Source organism: Aethalodelphis obliquidens, unplaced genomic scaffold (assembly GCF_003676395.1).
Source record: "Aethalodelphis obliquidens isolate GAN/ISIS:26980383/991018 unplaced genomic scaffold, ASM367639v1 scaffold2, whole genome shotgun sequence".
In the NCBI taxonomy this organism is placed as follows: domain Eukaryota; kingdom Metazoa; phylum Chordata; class Mammalia; order Artiodactyla; family Delphinidae; genus Aethalodelphis; species Aethalodelphis obliquidens.
In genome coordinates this window covers 71,669,779-71,691,565 of record NW_020837946.1, presented here as the reverse complement: position 1 = coordinate 71,691,565, position 21,787 = coordinate 71,669,779, and the positions used below count along the sequence as shown (strand labels likewise).

Genomic DNA, 21,787 nt, shown 5'->3' with positions numbered 1-21,787 from the left:
CATTTTCCAGACAACGTATGAAAAGCTTTGCTTTCGAATTATTAAAGATATGTTGTATTTAGAACATCCACGTACATGACTATATTTATGGTTTCTTATAAGAATTTCACCTTGATAACAGAAGGAAGAGGTAGGATAGACCAGAGAAGTAATAGAACTCTTATCTTTACCAGCGTGTCACCGAATACATTAAAAAATTACTGAATGTAACCTAACAGACAATAAAGTAAATTTCCACAAAAAGAAATGTATTTATTACTTCGTAATAGCAGACCCTTCTCTATACACTAGCATAATGACAGATTCTCTCCCTGACCGAACTCTACCCAGGCTCTTCTGAGATGCCTCCTGGACTAGGCCTTGACCTTGGCCTACAAAGACTTTAACACAGTTTCTAAGAGTTCAAGGTTGCATCCCTAGGATGACCCTACCCCCCTTATAAAGTGCCTGCCTGGGAAAACTCAGGGCTGCCAAAAGAATTTACGTTTATTCCAGCCAACACCTGGAGATAGAGCTCCTGTCTCCCCGGCTCTGTGAGAGGGGAGGAGCCTAGCTTCCATAAGTGCCAGTTACAAACTCACATGCGTTTCACATGGACAAATTCCTCACTTCTTGCTTTTTGTAATTTTTTCACTTCCTGGATGCTACGGAGCCCCCATTTACCCCTGCTTTATTCCCTCATTCTCCCTTTAAAATACACAGTCACCTCTGTATAAACTGAAGTTAAGCTCAGTTCATGCTGGACGCTTGCAATAGTATATTACTGATTAAAATCTATTGCAATAGTATATTAAAATCCTTCCTTACCGCTTTAACTAGTGTTCAGCTTTGTTTATCTCTGGCAATAATTTTATAAACAATGAAATATAACTCATGATTTAGCTAAAGCTTGTTAGGTAACAAATAATAAAATAAGAATATTTTTGGGCATCTGAAGCAAGATGGCCAACTGACCATATAATTTCAGAGTTCCCATTAAAATGATAATGAAGGAATTAATAAAGATATAAATTCACATCAATGAAGAGAAGGGGAAGGGGGGCATCAGGAAATGAGAAACTGAAACCAATTTTGGAAAGGCAGATGCAAATTAATTGACGAGATTATATATAGAGAACAGCTTGGGGTGTAAAATGAGGGGGCTACAGCAAAGAAGTAAGCTAATCTTCCCTAGAAAACCCCAAAAGACTTAGGACTATTAACAGAAAACACCAAAAGACAACTATTAAAAGCCAAGGAAAAAGAAAGTCAGAGATACAGACCTGAAAACAGAAAAATTAACTTTAAGTCTGTTTATAAAACAATATCTACCTCCCATCCCTCCCTGACCCCACCCATAGTATGCTGCATGAAAGCTAGATGCTTCTCCCCAGGATGAAGGAAAACAATGACTGCCTGGGGGGCTCGATGGCAGCTCTAGGGCAACACAGACACCCACATTCTCTAAATCTCCAACCCTTCCGCAATAAGGGCCAATAGTCCCCCTTCTTATCCTAAAGAGAAGCCAGCAAATACAAACAACCACCATGTGCACAGAGCTTTTAAACTTCTTCTTGTTGTTTAATTCTTGAAAGTAAATGGAATACTAAGGATCATCAGGCATTTGAAGAAGGTAATCATATGAAAGAGAAAGATCAGGGTAAACAAAAAAGGGCCCAAGAGCAAACAAAGTTCATTAGGAAACAGAAGGGAACTTAAAGCCAAAACAAAAAGCCTCTAATTGGTATCCTGAGAGTTTAGAGAGGATCTTGCATTAAATGGAGGACACTAGGAGAAAGAAACAAAAAAGGTAAGCATTTGGAAATTGAAAATATTATTGATGGGATTAAAAAATTCAAAAAAGGTTAAAAGACAGAGCTAAGGAATTTTTTCCTAAGATAGAAAAAATGATAAAGAGATAAATGTGGGGGAAAAATAGACACAGGGAATCAAGTCAGGAGGTCCAACACTCAACTAATGGGAGTTATAAAAAGAGAAGTAGAGAAGAATTAGAATAAATGAATACTGTATACCAAAAATGAAAGACATAAGTTTCCTGACTGACGAGTCACCTGAAAGAATAGTACAATGCATGGGGGAAAGACCCACACATGCTCAAAAAACAATAACTACAATGAACAAAGTTAAAATGTGGTGGTACATTTCTCCCAAGAAGATATACAGATTGCCAACAAATACATGAAAGGATGCTCAACATCACTAATCATTAGAGAAATGCAAATCAAAACTACAATGAGGTATCACCTCACACCGGTCAGAATGGCCATCATCAAAAAATCTACAAACAATAAATGCTAAAGAGGGTGTGGAGAAAAGGGAACCCTCTTGCACTGCTGGAGGGAATGTAAATTGGTACAGCCACTATGGAGAACAGTAGGAAGGTTCCTTAAAAAACTAAAAATAGAACTACCATGCGACCCAGAAATCCCACTACTGGGTACATACCCTGAGAAAACCATAATTCAAAAAGAGTCATGTACCACAATGTTCACTGCAGCGCTATTTACAATAGGCAGGACATGGAAGCAACCTAAGTGTCCATCGACAGATGAATGGGTAAAGAAGATGTGGCACATGTATATAATGGAATATTACTCACCCATAAAGAAACGAAATTGAGTTATTTGTAGTGAGGTGGATGGACCTAGAGTCTGTCATACAGAGTGAAGTAAGTCAGAAAGAGAAAAACAAATACCGTATGCTAACGCATATATATGGAATCTAAAAAAAACAAAAAAATGGTTCTGAAGAACCTAGGGGCAGGACAGGAATAAAGACACAGACATAGAAAATGGACTTGAGGACACGGGGAGGGGGGAGGGCAACCTGAGATGAAGCGAGAGAGTGGCATTGACATATATACACTACCAAATGTAAAACAGATAGCTAGTGGGAAGCAGTTGCATAGCACAGGGAGATCAGCTCGGTGTTTTGTGACCACATAGAGGGGTGGGATAGGAAAGGTGGGAGGGAGATGCAAGAGGGAGGGGTTATGGGGATATATGTATACATATAGCTGATTCACTTTGTTATACAGCAGCAACTAACACAACAATGTAAAGCAATGATACCTCAATAAAGATGTTAAAAAATAAATAAATAAAAAATAAAATGTGGTGGTGTAAACAGGATTTAGAGAAACATTGAAAACCATCAAAAAAATTGAAAACAGAAAAAGGAGGAATGTGTGAGCAGGAATGTGTGTAGTGGTAGTGGTGAGGTCATAATCAGTAGTGTGCATATAATTTCTAAATCATGTATATGTATTACTTTGACTAAAAGTTCTTAAAATATATTTTTATAATCACTTTTAGATATCCAGAGTTCTTTAGTGAAAAAGATTAAGTAAAATATAAATTTTACCTGAATCACAAAAAATCATTTTAGAGAACTACTAGTTGAATACATACCTAAGGTATGGGTAAAGGAAATAACCCAAATTTTGATCTGGCAATCCTGACCACATGATGCCAGTCGAAAGAATTGAAGACCTTGTTCTCCACCTAAAAATATAAATTTGTTACAAATAAATACACAAGAATTGTTAAAACATTTAAACCAAAAAATTTTCAATTTCTTAACTCAGATCTGTTAATTCTATTCATTTAACCCACATTCACAGGCAATATTAATTATATTAATTAATTTATACCATATAACAAAATGTCAGTTAAAGAATTTCTTTTAAGCAAGGTACTTCAAAGGATTATGACTTTAGCCCCTGAAGTTGCGACAACAAAATACCTTTTTATTTCCCTTCCACTAAGAATATAATTCAATGTTGCAAGGGCCAATATTGAGCCACGAAGCCTAGGGCACCCTCCAACCCAATTTTAGAGTCTATGAGGTTAGCATTGATGGAAAAAATTAGGAAGAAAAGTCAGTTATGAGATGAGTGTTAAATGCTTAATTGCTCCCAACTTAACTTTTTTAGGATATGTTCACTTAAAAACTTAGTCTTAATTCACATGGAATGAGACTGTTTCCCCATTTGATTTAATCAAGACAAAGACTAGAATTACATAAATCCAAAACAACATCAATTCAGTCCAATAGATTTGGTGGAAAATATTACACAAATCAGGGAAAGTAATCAGTTAAATTTGGTGTTACAAAAAAACCGCTAGTTATGCTTACTTAGATACTTTCAGTGTATCATTATCTACCCACTAGATAAGTTCCTAAATATTGTGGGTAATGTAAATATTGGTATCACCAACTCAATTTTATATGAATTCCACCTAATATCACAGGTCAAAGGAAATTTCAGCACTCATATGCAGTAAGACACAATTAAGAAACCTACTACCCATCTTAAGACTGCACTCCTGGACTTCCCTGGTGGCACAGTGGTTAGGAATCCGCCTGCTAATGCAGGGGACACGGGTTCGAGCCCTGGTCCAGGAAAATCCCATATGCCGCGGAGCAACTAAGCCCGTGAGCCACAACTACTGAGCCTGCATGCCACAACTACTGAAGCCTGCGTGCCTAGAGCCCGTGCTCAGCAACAAGAGAAGCTAACACAGTGAGAAGCCCGTGCACTGCAACAAAGAGTAGCCCCCGCTCACCGCAACTAGAGAAAGCTTGTGTGCAGCAACAAAGGCCCAACGCGGCCAAAATAAATAAATTAAAAAAAAAAAAAGATTGCACTCCTGTTTTGTAAATATTTAGTATATGGTATTTAATTTATACACCTGGGTATGTAAAATAAATGCTTCCTATGGACTCCCTCTGTTTTGTTGAAAGCACATATACTTTATTAACATAAAACAAATTAAAATTTCTTTTTCACTGAAAGTTTTTCTAACTGCATGGGACTTCCACATTTCAACAGCATTTTTGTTTTTGTAGCACAGGTTCAGCCAAACAGCATCCTTTCTCAGAGATCTTGATGGATGTAAGCAATTCCTAATAATCATTAAATCTTTTTAAGGCAAAACAGTTTACCCAAAAATGGCTGAGAGTAAAATATTTAAGTACTAGACTCAGTTAAGAGAACTTTTTTTCCTATTGTTTCTAGACTGAATAAGATCCTTAAGTTAATTCAGAAGTTTCTTTCAGTAGTAAGAATTCATCTAGGACAATGTAAAATTATAAAGCTTAAAATATGCCTATCCTTGAGATCCAAATATAATATTTAAAAATAAACTTTTCTTCAGGAAAAATATTTAAATTGTAATAATAATCTAATCCAAACTGTCTTTTCACTTAAAAACTGGAGAGAATTGAACATTCATCCTCCAGCACAAACAGTATTATTTTTCCTTATTTGAGCAAAATGTCACAAAGACAGAAGATTCAATATGTCATAAGTATTTACAGATATTAACAAATACCAAATTAAACAATAACAAGTTAAAAATTACATACTTTATCTTTTAAGAAAATACATAGTTACCACAAATTCCTATAATAATCATTTATTGGTTTATATGCTTTAAAGCATATATTGATCTGTTTCAGGGAATTTACACATAAGGTTAATATGTATTTTAACAGAAATTGAACTAAAGAAAGTACAGAAGGGACATATTAGAAGTATATTGAGAAATATACTCTACAGGCAAGGTAGGGATGTGAGTATTAAACTTATTTTAGAATCTCACCAAATTTTCTGCCTAGTTTAGTGAACCTTTCCAGGACCCATGAGCTGCAACCCCTCTAAAGATAGAACAAGGATGTCCTTAGTTTTACTCTAATATCACTATAAAAATGGTATTTTAATTGAAAATCTTTTTTTCAGGTAACTTAGAATCAAAAAGGAAACCTAAATCTCCCTATGTTTATATAACTCATTAAAGATTCACTGAGTGCCTGTAAGATTTTGGAGAAGGTCTCACAGAATGGAAGAAATGGTTCTTGTCTGTTACAAGCTGGTCTTCTTAGAATAAAACAGCATAAAACAATATATTAAAAGAATAAATTATCATAAGTAAATTAGGTAGGGAGTTTAATATAAAAATGGGTTCATGAAAAGAAAATCTGTTAATCTGCTATATGATACTAAAAGGCTAAGAAAACAAAAACAAGAAATTTCAGCAAATCAATCTTATTCATCAGTCTGCATTTCAAGGCCTATTATATTCCAAGCACTGTAAATAAAACAGACCCAGGCCCTGCCCTATGGAGCTTACAATCTAACAGGAAAAACACCATTAAACGCAATCCATATAAATAACTATATAATTAAAGCCTGTGATACTTCACTAAGTCCTATTTTAAAAGAAAAATAAAGCGTGCAAATAAAGACTGTATCAAAATACTTTAGACTGTGTGCAGGAGGTAAGAGAAGGGGAAACTCACCTGAAGTGATTTTTTTTTTTTTTTTTTTTTTACCTGAAAGCTAAAGGATGACTAATAGTGAACCAGGTGAAGGGTCTACATGTAAAAACCCTTGGAAAAATCTTAAGAGACATTCAAGGAATGAAAGGAGGCCAGTGTGGCAAGAGAATGCATGAAGCCAAGTGTGATTTGGGATGAGGCAGGGAAACAGAATATGAAGGTACTTACAGGCTTTGTGTTTGGGATTTGGTATTTTATCTTACCTTAATCATATTTTAATATGCCATTGATGGTTTTGAAATAGGGGAGTGCCAAAGCCATCCTGCTACTGGACCTGAGCTGTCCAATAAGGTAGTAACTCGCCACACATGGCTACTGAACAGTTGAAGTGTGACTACTACAAATTGAGATGTGACATAATACGCACACTAGATTTCGAAGACTTCATACCAAAATATAGTAAAACATCTTACTGATATTTTACTATCAATTATTGAAATAATATTTTAGATATATAGGGTAAAATATGTTAAAATTAATTTCACCTACTACTAGAAAATTTTTAATTTGCATATGTAGCTCACATTATATTGCTATGGGCCAGCACTGGTCTGGCAATAAGACTGGAGCAGCCAAAAGCAGAGCTTCATCCTAACACAGAAGATGAAATTAAAAGAAGACAACTTCCCAATTCACTGTATTTATTTAAAACCAAGAGTCTATATTCAGGAGTTTTTGTTTCTTCTTTTTCTGAAAACTAACTGTATTGTCAAATGCTTTATAAATTTATGTTTTGAAAGATTAAATTAGTAAACGGAAAATGAAACCTGTTTCCAATTTTTACACTTCACATTTCTATTTGAATATCAATAGACAATATTTCAAAAATCACAGTAAAACCAACAGGGTTAAGGCCTCTACATTACCGGACTCAAGGAATCCAGATCTGCTGCACCAAGTTGAGTCAGCCCCCACATATTTTCCCAAAGATCCTGATTTTCCCTAAAAAATATTTGTGATTTCATTTTGATCAAAAAAGATAAAGAAGAAGGATGATTCCTTGAAAGGAATGAATTAAAAGGGCTTGTTGTTTTACTAATGATGAAGTGAAAATAAGTAAAAGAATGAAAAGTCACATACAAATTGCAAATGGGAATTACTAGTGCTTACAAGAGTAAAATAACTAACCAGAAACTGGCTGTGAAGAAAAATCACAGCAGGTAATTCCAAGATCATGTGCTTTTTCACTATGCAGACACCTCATTTTATCATCCCACACTGTTAAATCTCCACACGAGGAGCCAGTGACAAAGAAGTTTCCATTAGGAGAAAATGCACAGGCCACCAAGGAGCCATCCTTACCACTAGCACATCTGAAATAAAAGCAAAAGAAAAGGGAATTTTCATTTCAGAGAATCTTTTACTTTACATTACAATCTCTAACAGCAGCTTGACATACTAAAAAGAGGATAAATGGCTATCACAGAACTAGAGATAAAAGGCAGTAGATGCCTAGAGAAATAAAATATCATTTATGTGCTTGCTAAAAGTAAGAGGATCTAAACATTATCTTAACCAAACAAGTCGACAACATCTTCATACTTTTCCATATGGCAAGTCAGTAGGAACATGTTAAAATCTACAAAGCTTAACAAAAAAAGCAATAACCACCAACAATATCAACTACAGTCACTTTTTTTTTTTTAAAGATATAACTTTTTGATTGAAAAACGTGTTACTGGGGTCAAAAGTACTTTCAACTTTTGTATTAAAATCACCTAGAGGGCTTCCCTGGTGGCGCAGTGGTTGAGAGTCCGCCTGCCGATGCAGGGGACACGGGTTCGTGCCCCGGTCCGGGAAGATCCCACGTGCCGCGGAGCGGCTGGGCCTGTGAGCCACGGCCGCTGGGCCTGCGCGTCCGGAGCCAGTGCTCCGCAACGGCAGAGGCTGCAACAGTGAGAGGCCCGCGTACCGCAAAAAATAAACAAAAAATAAAAAATCACCTAGAAACAACAAACAGCAAAATCACCCAGGAACTTTCATCCCATCTTCAAATACCAATTCTTTATGTAAAGAAAATGCTGTGAACAAGTTAAAATTATCTAGGGAAGATTAGGAAGCACTGGCCTAACAATATTAATTATTTTCTCAATTAGGAAAAACTGGTAAAAACCCAACAATTAGTGCAGTGTCCTAGCCAGTGCTTAAATCTACTGCAGTGTACCATTTTTATATCATTAATTACATACATTAGAGAAATAATGCTAGGGAGGCAGAATTTATCACCCAATAAGTGAAAAAGATTCGTTAGCTGACAGCTGTATTTCATTCACACAAAATAACTTAAAGGCATTTCATTCTTCTTGTGCTTTCTCTTTAAACTGTTTATTAACACCACTTAAATCACATCACTTTCTTCAATCCAAAGACCCAAATCTAAATGAGTAACAGTTGTTTACCAGCTACCATTTGTGCTCTGAGTGATGCTGGGGGGTAGGGAGAAAGGAAGGTATATTAAGCTATTTTAATTGGTAACATTTGAAAGTTTACAGTTTTTAATGTACTTAATGTCACGTTAAAATGGTTAAAATGTTTGATGTTATATATATTTCACCACACTATAAATACATACAAGTGCATGGTTTTAATGTTGGTGAGTTGCAACACAACATTACCAGTGTAAATTAATTGATGTATTTTTATCCAAAAGGAGTTTTTTAAGTGATTTTTTTAAAAAAGAAATGATAACACAACACCATGCTGATCACAAGGTTCCTTCTTCTGGGCTTGGTCAGCAAGAATCCTAGTCAGGAAAGAGCTGTGTAGGTGAGATTTACCTACATTTCTTTATTATTGAGAACACCTGAGCCACGAGTGACAAAAATAAAGCCTAAAATTACTAAATTTTATTCAAAAGACTATTGTGGGGGTTTTTTTGGGCCGAACTCTTACCCAAAAAATCCATGAAAGTCTAACAAGATTAATCTTATTTTACAAAAGAGAGACTGGAAATTTAAAACAGTCAGAGCCAAGCAAATCTACTTCAAGAATCATATGTTTTTATGACCTTCAAAGATAGGTCAAAATACTTTTCCTTGTGATGTCTAAAAATTATCTGCTTCTTAACGTCATCAAAATATTCTGCCTTTTTTTTTCTTCTTTTTTTTGTGGACCTGTTAATAGGATTAAAAACGGAAAGCCGTTTAAATATTCCTACCTATATAACTTGTATGACTGTGCATTCCACAAAACAACAGTTCCATCAGCTGCCCCTGATACCAAACAAGTGGAGTCTGGGGAAAACCGGCAAACCCTCACGGGGCTACCACTGGGCTGTTCCAACACTGCCAAAGTCTGTCCGTTTTGAGTATCCCATAAGACAGTGGTACCATCTGTTGAACATGAAGCCAAAATATGTCCTGAAGCGGAGAAACAGCAGCAGTGGACAGCGTAGGTGTGAAACTTCAATGGAGAATGTGGCAATTCACTGAAGTCACTCAGGGAGTACAGGCGAATTGTTTTGTCCAAGGAGCAAGTGGCCAAGAGGGAAGAGGACAAGGCACAGCAGTTGACATCATCATCATGATCCGCTAACGTGTGAATTAGTTTCACCATGTTCTTTACTTGAAGTAAAATATCCCGCAATTTTTAGACAGATAAAGGTTACTTCATCCTAGGAATCAAATAAACGCAACTCAAATCAATATAAAAGAGCCAAAATCAATTAACTTGCTCGATGAAAGCTCCTACATTCACATTTTTAAAAGACAATATATTATACCGGGGGTTAGAATAATTTGGAGAGAAATAAAACATTTTAAGACTATAACCTCTGATGACTATCACAATCACCAGTGCTATACCAATAAAATTCCGTAACTCCTGAAAAGGAACCTAGTCAAATAACTTCAAACTGATTTGACACTGAACATCCAGAACCTTGGGTATTTATTTCACCTTTGAAGACTTTCCCTTAACTAACTGCTACTCAACACTGCCTCATTCCACATCAGCTAATCTCAGCTTAAAAAGATTTTTCACTACTTAACAAACTCTGCTGCTCCTTCCACAGGACGGAGCCAAGGCTATTGCTCTGCCTTTAAGATGCAGAATTATATAGTTCACTCATAAAAAAGGACCAAAAGGTTTCATTCACAATTTAAGTGGCAGTGTTGAAAGCTATCATGTCATGGTTTGTCATCTTTTCCGACAAAGAATAAAAAGATATAAAAGATTTGAGATGAAGAATCAATGTAATAAATCAAGGAAACCAAAAAGAAAGAGTGGCGAAAAATGGACTTAGCTGGTCTGCACCTAAGAACAAATTTACAAATTTAGAATAAAATCCAAACTCCTCACCAAGACTTACAAAACCCTACATGGTCTGTCTCTTGCTTGCCTACTTCTCAGACCTCAATTCCTTCCACTTTCCCTCACCCTCCCTCTTTCCAGCCTCCCTGGTCAAAAGGATTACACCTAAGATCTTCACAAAGTGGTTTTCTTATGCGTATCCCTTGCTTTTGGGATCTAATTTTACATTTCGATTTCAATTTCAGTGTCCTTCCTCAGAGAGAGTTTCCCAGTCTAAAGTAGCCCCTCTACAGGCTAGCACATCACCCTATTTTAATCCTCAGTGTAGCAATTACCACCCTCTGACATATTTATTACTTGTCTCGCCTCACTAGAAGGTAAGCACAAACCAACAAAGATCGGGTCTGTTTCGCTCATTTCTGTATCCACAACATGTAAAACGTAAAACAGTATCGGCACCTAATGTGGTCAAATAAATATTTGCTGAATTAACATTTTCCCCCAAATCCAGTTCTAGGCTTTAAACATTATATGTGAATATAATACAAAATGATTGGATAACTAAAAATAAAGCTACTAATACTAAAAAAGAAAAAAGAAAAAAAATCTGACAGTGGAAAAATGGTGTAGATCGAGGCAATAATCAGCCCTGAAGGGACAGGCGTAACTTTGAATTGTAAAATTCATAATACCTTGTTCTAGTATTATTTACAGAAATCTTTCCAAATAAATGGAGCGAGCCTTTTCCAACATTTATCTTATCCCAAAAGTTCAGCCTCTTTTTTCAAACAAACTTCAATGAAGTCTAAAAAACCAACCAACCAACCAACCACCAAAAACCCTGGTAGATTACCGCCTAAGGTATTGCACTGGAAACAAACGCCATCAGGAGGTGCTTTCTGGGGAACTCCCAAATCCCAACTGTGCAAGTGCACACGGGTAATTTTCCAAACAAACTTCCTCACCCTCGTGGCGCTCGGCTCCCTTTGCAGTTCGAGGCCCTCCAGTCGCAAGGACAGAGACGCAATCAGCTGAACTCTTTGTTTTGAAACGCGCTCTCAAGTCTACCCCTACCTGGTGTGGTAGTCCACTTAAACCTCAGCCTTCAAGCCGAACACCCAATTTCCGGTCATATCCCGAATCAACTCGCCAGTGTGAACACACGCATACCCATCTAATGCAAGGCAAACCCGAAATGTGCCAAGAATCCTCCAACATAAAGCTCGAGACCTACTCCCACCGCGCCCACGCGGGGACCAAGGATTTGCCCAACTGTGAGAGCCAACCAGGCCCCAGCGGACCCGCGGCAGGAGCGCGGCCGGCGGGGAGCAGGGCCTTCCGGGGCGCGGGGACCGGCGCTCGGGTTGTGGGGGAGGGATGGAAGCCAGCTGGGGCTTTCACGCCCCGCCGGGAGGCGCCGCCCGGCTCCCAGACCGAGGCCGCAAAACCGTGCATCGCTCTGGTCAAGGTCTCAGCAGGTCCCTGTCGCGCGCTTAGAACCTGACGCCGAGAAACGGAGGGTTTAGACACCTCGAGCGGGGAAGTTCGGCGGGCTGACCCCAGTCAAGGTCCCCCACCTGCCTCCGCCGCTGTTAAACTGGCCCATGGGCACTGCCCCTTTCACCTCGAAGACCCACGACGGTGGGGATCATTGCTCAGATGCCGGCGAGTGGCGCAGGGCACGTAACGCGCAGGTGAGGCAGGCGGAGCCGACGCCGGCGGACGTCCTAAAGCGAAAGGAAAGCCCCGCCCCCCCGGGAGGCGGCCTGCGCCGCGGCGCATGCGCGCCCTTTCGCTTTCTAATGAAGAAGTTACTAAAACCTGGCTCTAGGATAAAAATGAGTCCGGATTTCCTTTAGTTGAAATTTTTTTCTGGTTGCTGAAGCTGAGGTCTCAAGGTCTAGCGAGTGCCTGAAATGTGATTTTATGCCCCCTTTAACTCTCCAGTTACTACAGCTGAAAGTTTTTGAGCCTCCTTCCTCTGCTGTATTTCTTTATCCTGCTCTGTCTATTCTGTGACCTCCCTGATTGGTCTTTTCTGTTTCGGCCAGCTCTGACCTCAGTGGTTCATGACTTATGCCATCGCCTTTGTGCTCAGGTTACCCAAATCTGTCTTTCCAGGGCAGGCTGCTGGAAAGGATATACTGGTATCACCTGAACCCGATGTGCATTTCTTATAGCGTTTCCGAGCGCCTCCTAAGCTCACGTGGAGCTTACACCGTGGTTTCCACGTGTAATTGATTACGAACTGGTTTTGCCAGTCCCTTTTGAGATTAAAAAATTGACCAGAAAAAAGTTCCTCGGCGTGCTAACACTTACGAACTAAGTGCACGTCACAGTATTGAACCATGTTCAGATTAAAATCAAAGGTACAAAGAGTTTTCTTCAGCGAGGAAACATTTAAAAATTACAAACCTGAGGAAACCAAAGTCACATATTTGAAGAGTAATAACCTAAAATACTCAAATTTAAACATGAAATTGAGATTCGCTGAAGATTTGTAATGAAAAAGACAAAGGGGAAAGAGGAGATAAAAATTCATGATTTTGAGATGTTCCTGTGATTTTTAAATTGATTAACGAGTGCATTATGACTGACACTTTGAAACCTGATTACAGGCCAAAGTACTGCCAAAACAGTATTTTTCTAAAAGTAACTTTTGATTGTATAAATAATAGAGCTCTCTCTAGGAAATATAGAAACTATAAATAAGAAAAACAACTAATAATCACACCACTCAAAAATAAGCCACTCAGATACATTTACTTTCAGTCTTTCATGAATAATAATATCAATAATTTTACAAAAGGACCTGCTAACTACCTTTTTCAACTTAAACTTGTATCCTGAGCATTTTCCACGTCTAAAATTTCTCAGTAGTGTAATTACTGTTTCCGCCTAATGGTCCACAGCCCCAGAAACATAGCATAATTTACTTAACATTTTCCCAGTTGTTTCTATATTTTTGTGCTTATTATAGATAATACTGGATTCAATGACATTGTACATAAATATTTACTTTAATGAAATTTGCTAAGGAAATTGTTAGAAATGGAATTACTGGGCATAAGGGTGTAAATAGTCTTAATAAATATTGCCATATTGCTTTTCAGAGAGGCTGTATGGTTTCACCTCTCAGCAACATATGGTGGTGCCTGTCTCTCCACATTCTTGACAGACTTGAGTAATTTTTTTAAAATTTTCACTAATTTGATGGGTAAGATTTGTTATAATATTCTTCAAGTAGAATATGTAAAAGAAACCCCTGACTACACAGGCCAGTAATTTAGCATGGAGATCTCAAGCCCAGTATGGTCAGTTTTGCAGGACAGGCAGTTTCAAAGTGGGAAGCTTTATTGTAGCTGGTCTCTGGTCTGTGAATTTGCAATTTGGGAGATGTTAATTAAAATATCTTGGCAATATATTAGAGAAACATTTTACGAATTTATAGAGATCTTTGATCACATGAGTGAACTGGTTATCCTACTACATAGGACAGAGTGTCAAATAATTGGAACTTTGACTTGGAACATTAAAGATTTGAACACTTTATATATTTTTTGCTCTAATTATGTAACTGTGGTCAATAATCCTGTTTTATCATTAATTTCTAGTTTTGTTCCTTGTAATAATGCTTCTTGGGGAATATAGAAAACAATTTTAAGTGGTATATTTAAAGGAAAACTAACTTTTCAGTTAAATAATAAGCAATACATGCTCTCCAAATACAATCCAGTGGGAACAGAATAGGTGTGAATCAGTTAGTGAGTCAATGATTATTCCAATGTTTAGTTGAGAGTAACCAAGAGCTCAAAGGAGAGAGAGATGATAGGCACTGAAGTAATTAGAAAAGGTGGGTGTAGGGATGAGCTTGGGAAATACCCAGTTTCACAGTAAATACTCAGGAATGCATTTGGGTTGTTCTGCTTTGCAGGCAAATAAGGCCAGAGTTTCCAGAACCATCAGGCAAGGTAGAGTACAAGATGTAAAAAACTCCCTGGAGGTGTTCAGTTTGCAAAAAATGTATCAAGCTCAATATATATAATACATGCATTTGTGTGTAGTGTATATTAAACTTCAAAAAAAGTTTCTTAAAATATCCATGAGAAAGGCCCAGGGATTCTCTCATACTGATGCAATCATTCACTTTCCACACCTGGTATTATCTGCAGCGCTACCTCCCAGCAGAGAAGAAGCTGTAACTGGGTGCAGGCTGTGTTATCTTCTGCATTATGGAATAGTCTCCGAATTCCCCTTATCCTTTGCCATTAAATAAACTTTACACCCTCTAACTGGCCATGTTTCCATTAATCCACCCATAGTCCTGGATGCCAGCCAAGTAATAAGAGTTCGATAGAGTTCTTTAAGTTGGTGTTTCATACAGATAGAAGAAAGACCCAGGGGCTGCCAAATGAGGATGAGGAAGGCTCACACTGGGCACAGTGAGAGCTGCCTGATAGAAAACATACATCTAGCTAAAAATAAGCAGACAAGAAAGAAATGTGATGGCATTTGGTATCTGTACATGCTAAAGAAATTTTGCAGTTCCAACTATGCCTTTTCTTCCTCTTTGGTACAAGAAACATTCTTCTTGTTTATGGATTTTTATGGACTTTGATTTCCTATAATTAAAATTTTTCTTTTCTTATTTCTTCTGTCTCATCTTCTCAAATTCTTTATTTTCCAGTATCTTGTTACTAATGCTCCACAAGAGAATTCAAGATTTAAAATACAGTTTTGAAAAAGAAACCCACATTTTTACTTTCAGATTCCTGGTTTTTTATAAGAATATAATAGACATTGTATAATCAAATTCACTTGATAATAGCCCAACTTACAGAATTATTATTAATTCAATCTCTTTGTCATAGGTCTATTTAGATATTCTCTTTCTTCTTGAGTCAGTTGCAGTACTTTGTATCTTATAGGAATTTGTCATTATCATCCAAGTTATCTACTTGGTCCATAGTATTCACTTAAAGTCCGTTTTTGTTTCTACAATGTCCCCTCTTTCATTCCTGACTTTAGTAATTAGTCTTCCCTCTTTTTTCTCAGTTGGTTCAGCTAAAGCTTTGTCAATTTTGTTGATCTTTTCAAAGAACCAATTTTTGGTTTAATTAATTTTTTCTATTCTTTTTATTAATTTCTGCTCTAATTATTATTTCCTTCCTCCTGCTTGCTTAATGCTTCGTTTGGTCTTCTTTTTCTATTGGAAGGTTAGCTTACTGATTTATGATTTTTTTTTTCCATATAGGATTTACAACTATAAATATCCCTCTAACCACTGCGTTGGCTGAAGCCCTGTAATTCTTTGTATTAATAAAATCTACCGATCTTTTTTAGGCCGATCACAATTTGGGTCTCAATAATAGCATAAAGCATTGTCCACACAAATCCATATCAGCCCAAAGTTTCACTGGGTCAAAATGCACTCCAGCCCCTCCACTTTCTTATTGGTTGTGTGTTTTCCATCATGAGGTTTCTCAAAAGCGGTGTCTCCCCTTTGAACCTAAGGTAAAATATATTAGCAGTCTTTCCTGACCATGACACATTACTACAGTTCAATCTACTTACTTTGCCAAGACCCTCTTCAATTGTGCATTTTAGTTCTTTTCCAGGACCATTTCATAAGTGATGGGATACGGAGAGGTAAGATATTATGCCCTACAGGGCCTATTTTTTTCCTTCTAATCCAATGGTTTAATAGCCAGTCTGCATCAGGATAGCCTAGGATATGAGGCAATTACAATGAACCCTAATATCTTAGTGACTTAAAATAAGGTTTATTTCTTGTTTATGCTATGTGTCCATTGGGAATTATGTTCAACATAGTTAATCAGAGACCTGGGCTAACAGAACATGAGTCATTTTGAGCATTAATAGTAGCTGTGCCAGAGGGAGAGGAGAGAAAGTAAATACTTGGCCAACAAGATGCACATGATAATTATATTCACAACTCTTTGGCCAGAACTAGCTTGTCAAATGGCCTCACTCAACCACAAGGAGTATAGGAAATACAATTCCATCATGTGCCCAGGAAGATAAGTCTTTGATTTTATGGTATTAATGACTATACCAGATGATAGGTACTCTCCTCTTAGAAAGGAAATGAGATCAAAGTTAGAGACCAGAGGAAAGCAATCTGGAGACTTACAAAGAAGTTTTACTTTGTACCAGATAATCCCTTCTTTTTGACCTATTTAGTTCACCTGGGACGTCTTAGGTCTTTTATTACAGACATGAGCCTCTTTAACACGTCCCAGGAAGCAGCTGTATGCTATCAGAACATTACTAGGCTTCAAGATATGATTATAAAGTAATATGACCTCATATTTCATGAAATATAATCCAACATATACGTGCAATAAGAGCTATCCTTTTCAAGGCAATCATTTGGAAAATTCAAACATTTATTCCAGCATAGCTGCTACCTAAAAGATATTTAGAACCTGGATTTTGGCATTGCTTTCAGAGAGTATAGCTCATTCTTTTGAGTATCTTCCTTGATGGGAAGGCTTTATTGACAAAGTTTTACTGAGTGCCATTAATTTGTCAGACATTATACTAGATACTGGGTGTTTAAAAAATGTGTAAGACACAATCTCTTGAGAAGCTGTGTCAGGTAAGAGTGGGAGATACACAGCCCATAACAGCAATACCCTTAGTTATGGGAGAATATGAATTCTAGATGCTCACAGGAAATTTGAGTGGAGGACTAAGAAAGCCAGTTAAATCCATATATAATGGACAATTATCTCTTGTCATAAAATAAAAGCATGTCGATAAACACATGACTCATGAAATGTGCAGAATTCCAATCAGATAGCTAGAAATAATTTTAAATAGGCAGAACTGGAAAATGTGATAATCAAGGAAGCTGAGATATTTCATTTTCTCAGGAACAAAAAATGGGGATAAGCATCATGGAACAGAGAAAAAGGGGAGTTTGAGGGGTAAAATGTGCTGTTTCGTATGTATTGTCCAGGAAAGAACCCCAGAAGTTGTCAGATAGAGACTGCATTGTGGTTTGCTGTGTTGTGGAGAAGGGCTGATTCGCCTGCCCTTACCATGCCTGGATAAAACACTCCCAAGCATATCTCATTCTCATTGTGTTGAGTCTATATGCTCACCTAGTATATTTCAGATAATTCAGTCTCTTTCTTAGATATCACGATACTGGAAACCTGGACATGGTACTTTAGCTAGTTGAATGGAATCTTTCCCATCATAATTTAGTTGATGTGATAATGGCTGTGATAGTAACAAAATTCTATAGGAGTAAAAAGTAGCTGCTGCCTGGAGGTGGAGGGTGGGAAGGAGAATAGAGGAAGGCACAAATAATAGCATTTAGCAGGTGGTGGGTGGGTATACATTGTGTTCTGGAGTTATTTTGTGGGATGAGTAGCCAATAGGGAAGACAGGATGGGGTTATGATAGGACAAAAGACTAAGAATAGGCAGAGGCTAAGTCTGAAGAGTCTTTAATGCTACACAAATACCTTTTTAGCAAGGGACTAACAGAATCAGATCTGGGTTCAAGATGGCAGAGTGGTGGACAAAAGGAGGATGACTAGACTGATTTCAAAACTTCTTACAACAATGGAAAAAAACATTGGGAAAGACGAGAGAGCCTAGAAATAAATCCTCACAAATATGGTCAAATGATTTTCAACAAGGGTGTTGAGACCAGGAAATGGAGAAAGGAGTTTTTTCAACAAATGGTATGGCAAAAACTGGATATCCACATGCAAAATAATGAAGTTGGACATTTACTTTATACCATGTACGAAAATTAAGTCAAAATGGATCGAAAACCTAACTGTAAGAGCTAAAACTATTAGAAGAAAACATAGGGGGAATGATTTATGACTTGGATTTGAAATGATTTCTTGCATAGGACACCAAAAACATAGACAAAAGAAAAAAACAGACAAATTGGACTACATCAAAATTAAAAATTTCTGTGCATCAAAGGATATAATCAATCAACAAAGTGAAAAGGCACCCCATGGAATGGAAGAAACTGTTTGTAAATCATATATCTGATAAGGGTTGTTAATATTTAGAATATATTAAAAAAAACTCCTGTAACTCAACAACAACAAAAAACAAACAACTTGATTTTAAAATGGGCAAAGGACTTGAACAGACACTTCTCCAAAGAAGATGTGCAAAAGAGCAACAAGCAAGTGAAAAGATACTTATCACTAACCATCAGGGAAATGCAAATCAAAACCACAGTGAGATACCACATCACACCTGTTAGGATGGCTACTGTCAAAAAATAAACAACAAAACAAGTGTTGACAAAGACGTGGAGAAATTGGAAACTTGTGTACTGTTGGAGGGAATGTAAAATGGTACAGCTGCTGTGGAAATCATTATGGTGGTTCCTTAAAAACTAAAAAATAGAATTACCATCTGATCCAGCAATTCCATTTCTGGGTATAAACCCAAAAGAATTGAAAGCAGAGTCTTGAAGAGATATTTGTACACCCATGTTCATAGCAGCATTATTCACAATAGCTATAGAGTGGAAGCAACCCAAATGTCCATCAACAGATGCATACATAAACAAAATGTGGTCTATACATATACGATGATATTATTCAGCCTTAAAAAGAAAGGAAATTCTGATACATGGTACAACATGGATGAATCTTGAAGACATGTTAAGTGAAATAAGTCAGATACAAAAAGACAAAAAGTAGAATGGTGGTTGCCAGGGGCTGGGGGAAGGAGGAGTTACTGTGTAATGGATATAGAGTCTCAGTTCTGGAATGGATAGTGGTGATAGATGTGCAAAAATATGGATCTACTGAACACCACTGAACTGTACACTTAAAAATGATTAAGATGGCAAATTTTATGTCATGTGTATTTAACCACAATTTTTTTAAAAAGGGAGGATGGCTAGAGAGAGAGATGCATGGACATATATACACTACAAAACATAAGGTAGATAGCTAGTGGGAAGCAGCCGCATAGCACAGGGATATCAGCTCGGTGCTTTGTGACCGCCTGGAGGGATGGGATAGGGAGGGTGGGAGGGAGGGAGACGCCAAGAGGGAAGAGATATGGGAACATATGTATATGTATAGCTGATTCACTTTGTTATAAAGCAGAAACTAACACACCATTGTAAAGCAATTATACCCCAATAAAGATGTTAAAAAAAATAAAATAAAAAGGGAGGATGGCTAGAAAAAATGAGATACTGGTACTTAGCAAATGATGAGGCCTAAACTAGTATAGTGGCAGAGGGAATGGAAAATTGGAGATAAATGTACACCATAGGAATTTTAGAGGAAGAATCTTCAGGATGTCATGGAGAGATGGGTAAAGTGAGAAGTCCAAAGGAATTCTGAGGTTTCCTACCATGGGTGGCTAGATGTATGTTGATTCTGTTAACCGTGGTATGGAATACAGGGGAAAGAGCAAGTGTGAAAAGTAGGAAGACAATGAGATCATTTTTAGATTGTTGAGGTTGTGTTATCTGTGTCATGTCCTAAGATAGAGTTTGAGGTCAGAAGAAAAATATAGTGTGTACTTATTGATACAGGAATCATCAATGATAAGTAAGCCTGAGGTTTTCCAACTTCTAGGCAGACTCTGAATGTTATAACTAGGGGTTTTATGCTATTTTTAATGACCCAAATAGTCTCAAATGAATGGCACGTGTGCCTGTAATTATGGTGTACAAGGTATTATTTTTTTAAATGCCACTGCTTTGTAAATAAAACTCTTCAAGCATTGCGACATGGAAATAAAAACAACAATAACAGTTGTACATAATAGTGAAAAGATTGGGAACCACTACAGAGGTAATACTTGAATCTATATGAAGATGAGTAAGGAATATAACTTTTATTCCAAGTTTACTTAAGACATCAATCTGTTATATTCAAACCTGGGTTACCCCACATTATAAAATGAAGTTCCTTTCCACTTGTCTTTCATATAATATGACTCTTAACTTACCTTAAGGATTTAGACATATTTTATGCCATCGTAGCACCAGTCCCATAATGAAAAACATCAACACCAAAGGATGAACTGCAATGAAAATCCTCTACCTGTGGAGGATACTGCATCGCATGCTGTAAAGTGCTGAGTTAATCAAAATAATGGGTAAGATAATAAAATTAAGACTGGAGCACCTCCAGATACTAAATCTTTAGCCAGGGTAATTGTAAGGCCAGCTTCATTTCTTACTCTTATTTCAGGAATCAGTCTTGTGTTGTAGTCTAATGTCTAAAAACATTTGTTTTATATACTTTGTTCAGTTGCCTGATTGCTTACAGCAGGAGGCTAAAGATAATTCCAGTTCCTTCCTCATGTACAGCAGTGAACTTAGTGTTCAATGTTCTTTTCAGATTTTGATTCCATAGCAGTGTAACTATTTCTAAATAAACTAGAATACATTCATCTCTTAAAAATTACCATCTTGTTATTATTCCATAACACTACCAACGCTCAAATTAGTTTTGGAATATTTTGGTGAGAAAATGCATTCAAATAATGTTCAAAGTAATCAAGAAAATCAGTCTTATGTTCTGAGGAATTTTATTTGAAGGCCAAAGACCTTACCAACTGAAGCTTACTAAGTTTGCTGCCAATGCGTAAATTACTCGACCTTTTTGGTGTTGGTTTTGTCATCTGTAAAATGGGCTATATCCTGGCCTATATGAATGGGGCCCTCTGGAATTGTGCAGCATGTAGCCTGAATTGCTGCAAAGCAGTAGCCCAGGCTATATTAAGATGCTTTCATCTGAAACAAAATACTCAAATCAAAATTGCTTATGCAATAAATTATCTCATCTAGCAAAATGTTCAGAGGTAGTGTGGCTCTAAGATTAATTTGATGGCTCATGTCATCAAGAACCCAAGTCCTTTCCATCTCCCTCACTTCCCCCATCTTCAGCATTACTGTTGTCATCTCTCAGGTTTGTCTCTGCATAGCTGAATGATGGTTGCAGTAGCTCCAAGCATCATGGCCTCCTATAACCATCTCCAAAGACCAAAAGGGACAGAAATTCTCCTCTGAACAATTCCCCAGAAGACTTCTCACATATGTCACTGCCCAGGATTATATCACATGCTCATTCTTTAAGCAATCACTTTCAACAGGAATGGAATTACCATGATTGGCTTACTAATTAAAAGATTTATCCTCCTGGGGCTAAAAAAGTGCC

At 37.2% G+C, this 21,787-nt stretch overlaps 1 protein-coding gene across 12 annotated transcripts in view; it reads right to left on the bottom strand.

Moving 5' to 3' along the window:
- Positions 1–12,307, bottom strand: part of WDSUB1 (WD repeat, sterile alpha motif and U-box domain containing 1) — an 83,643-nt gene extending 71,336 nt beyond the window's left edge. For 5 of the 12 annotated variants that reach the window (XR_003437995.1, XR_003437996.1, XM_027130662.1 and 2 more), the window contains exons 1-4: positions 12,171–12,303; positions 9,500–9,955; positions 7,471–7,655; positions 3,411–3,503 (exon numbers count right to left, since the gene is read on the bottom strand). Coding sequence is in view for 10 of the 12 variants with exons in the window: in XM_027130662.1 (XP_026986463.1) it covers positions 3,411–3,503; positions 7,471–7,655; positions 9,500–9,897 (676 nt within the window). In the remaining 2 variants the exon portion in view is untranslated. Of the gene's footprint in view, positions 1–3,410; positions 3,504–7,470; positions 7,656–8,060; positions 8,082–9,499; positions 9,956–11,558; positions 11,738–12,123 lie in introns of those variants that run through there. The other 7 variants (XM_027130698.1, XM_027130679.1, XM_027130671.1 and 4 more) reach the window with 7 other exon arrangements.
- Between the last annotated feature and the right edge of the window lie 9,480 nt (positions 12,308–21,787).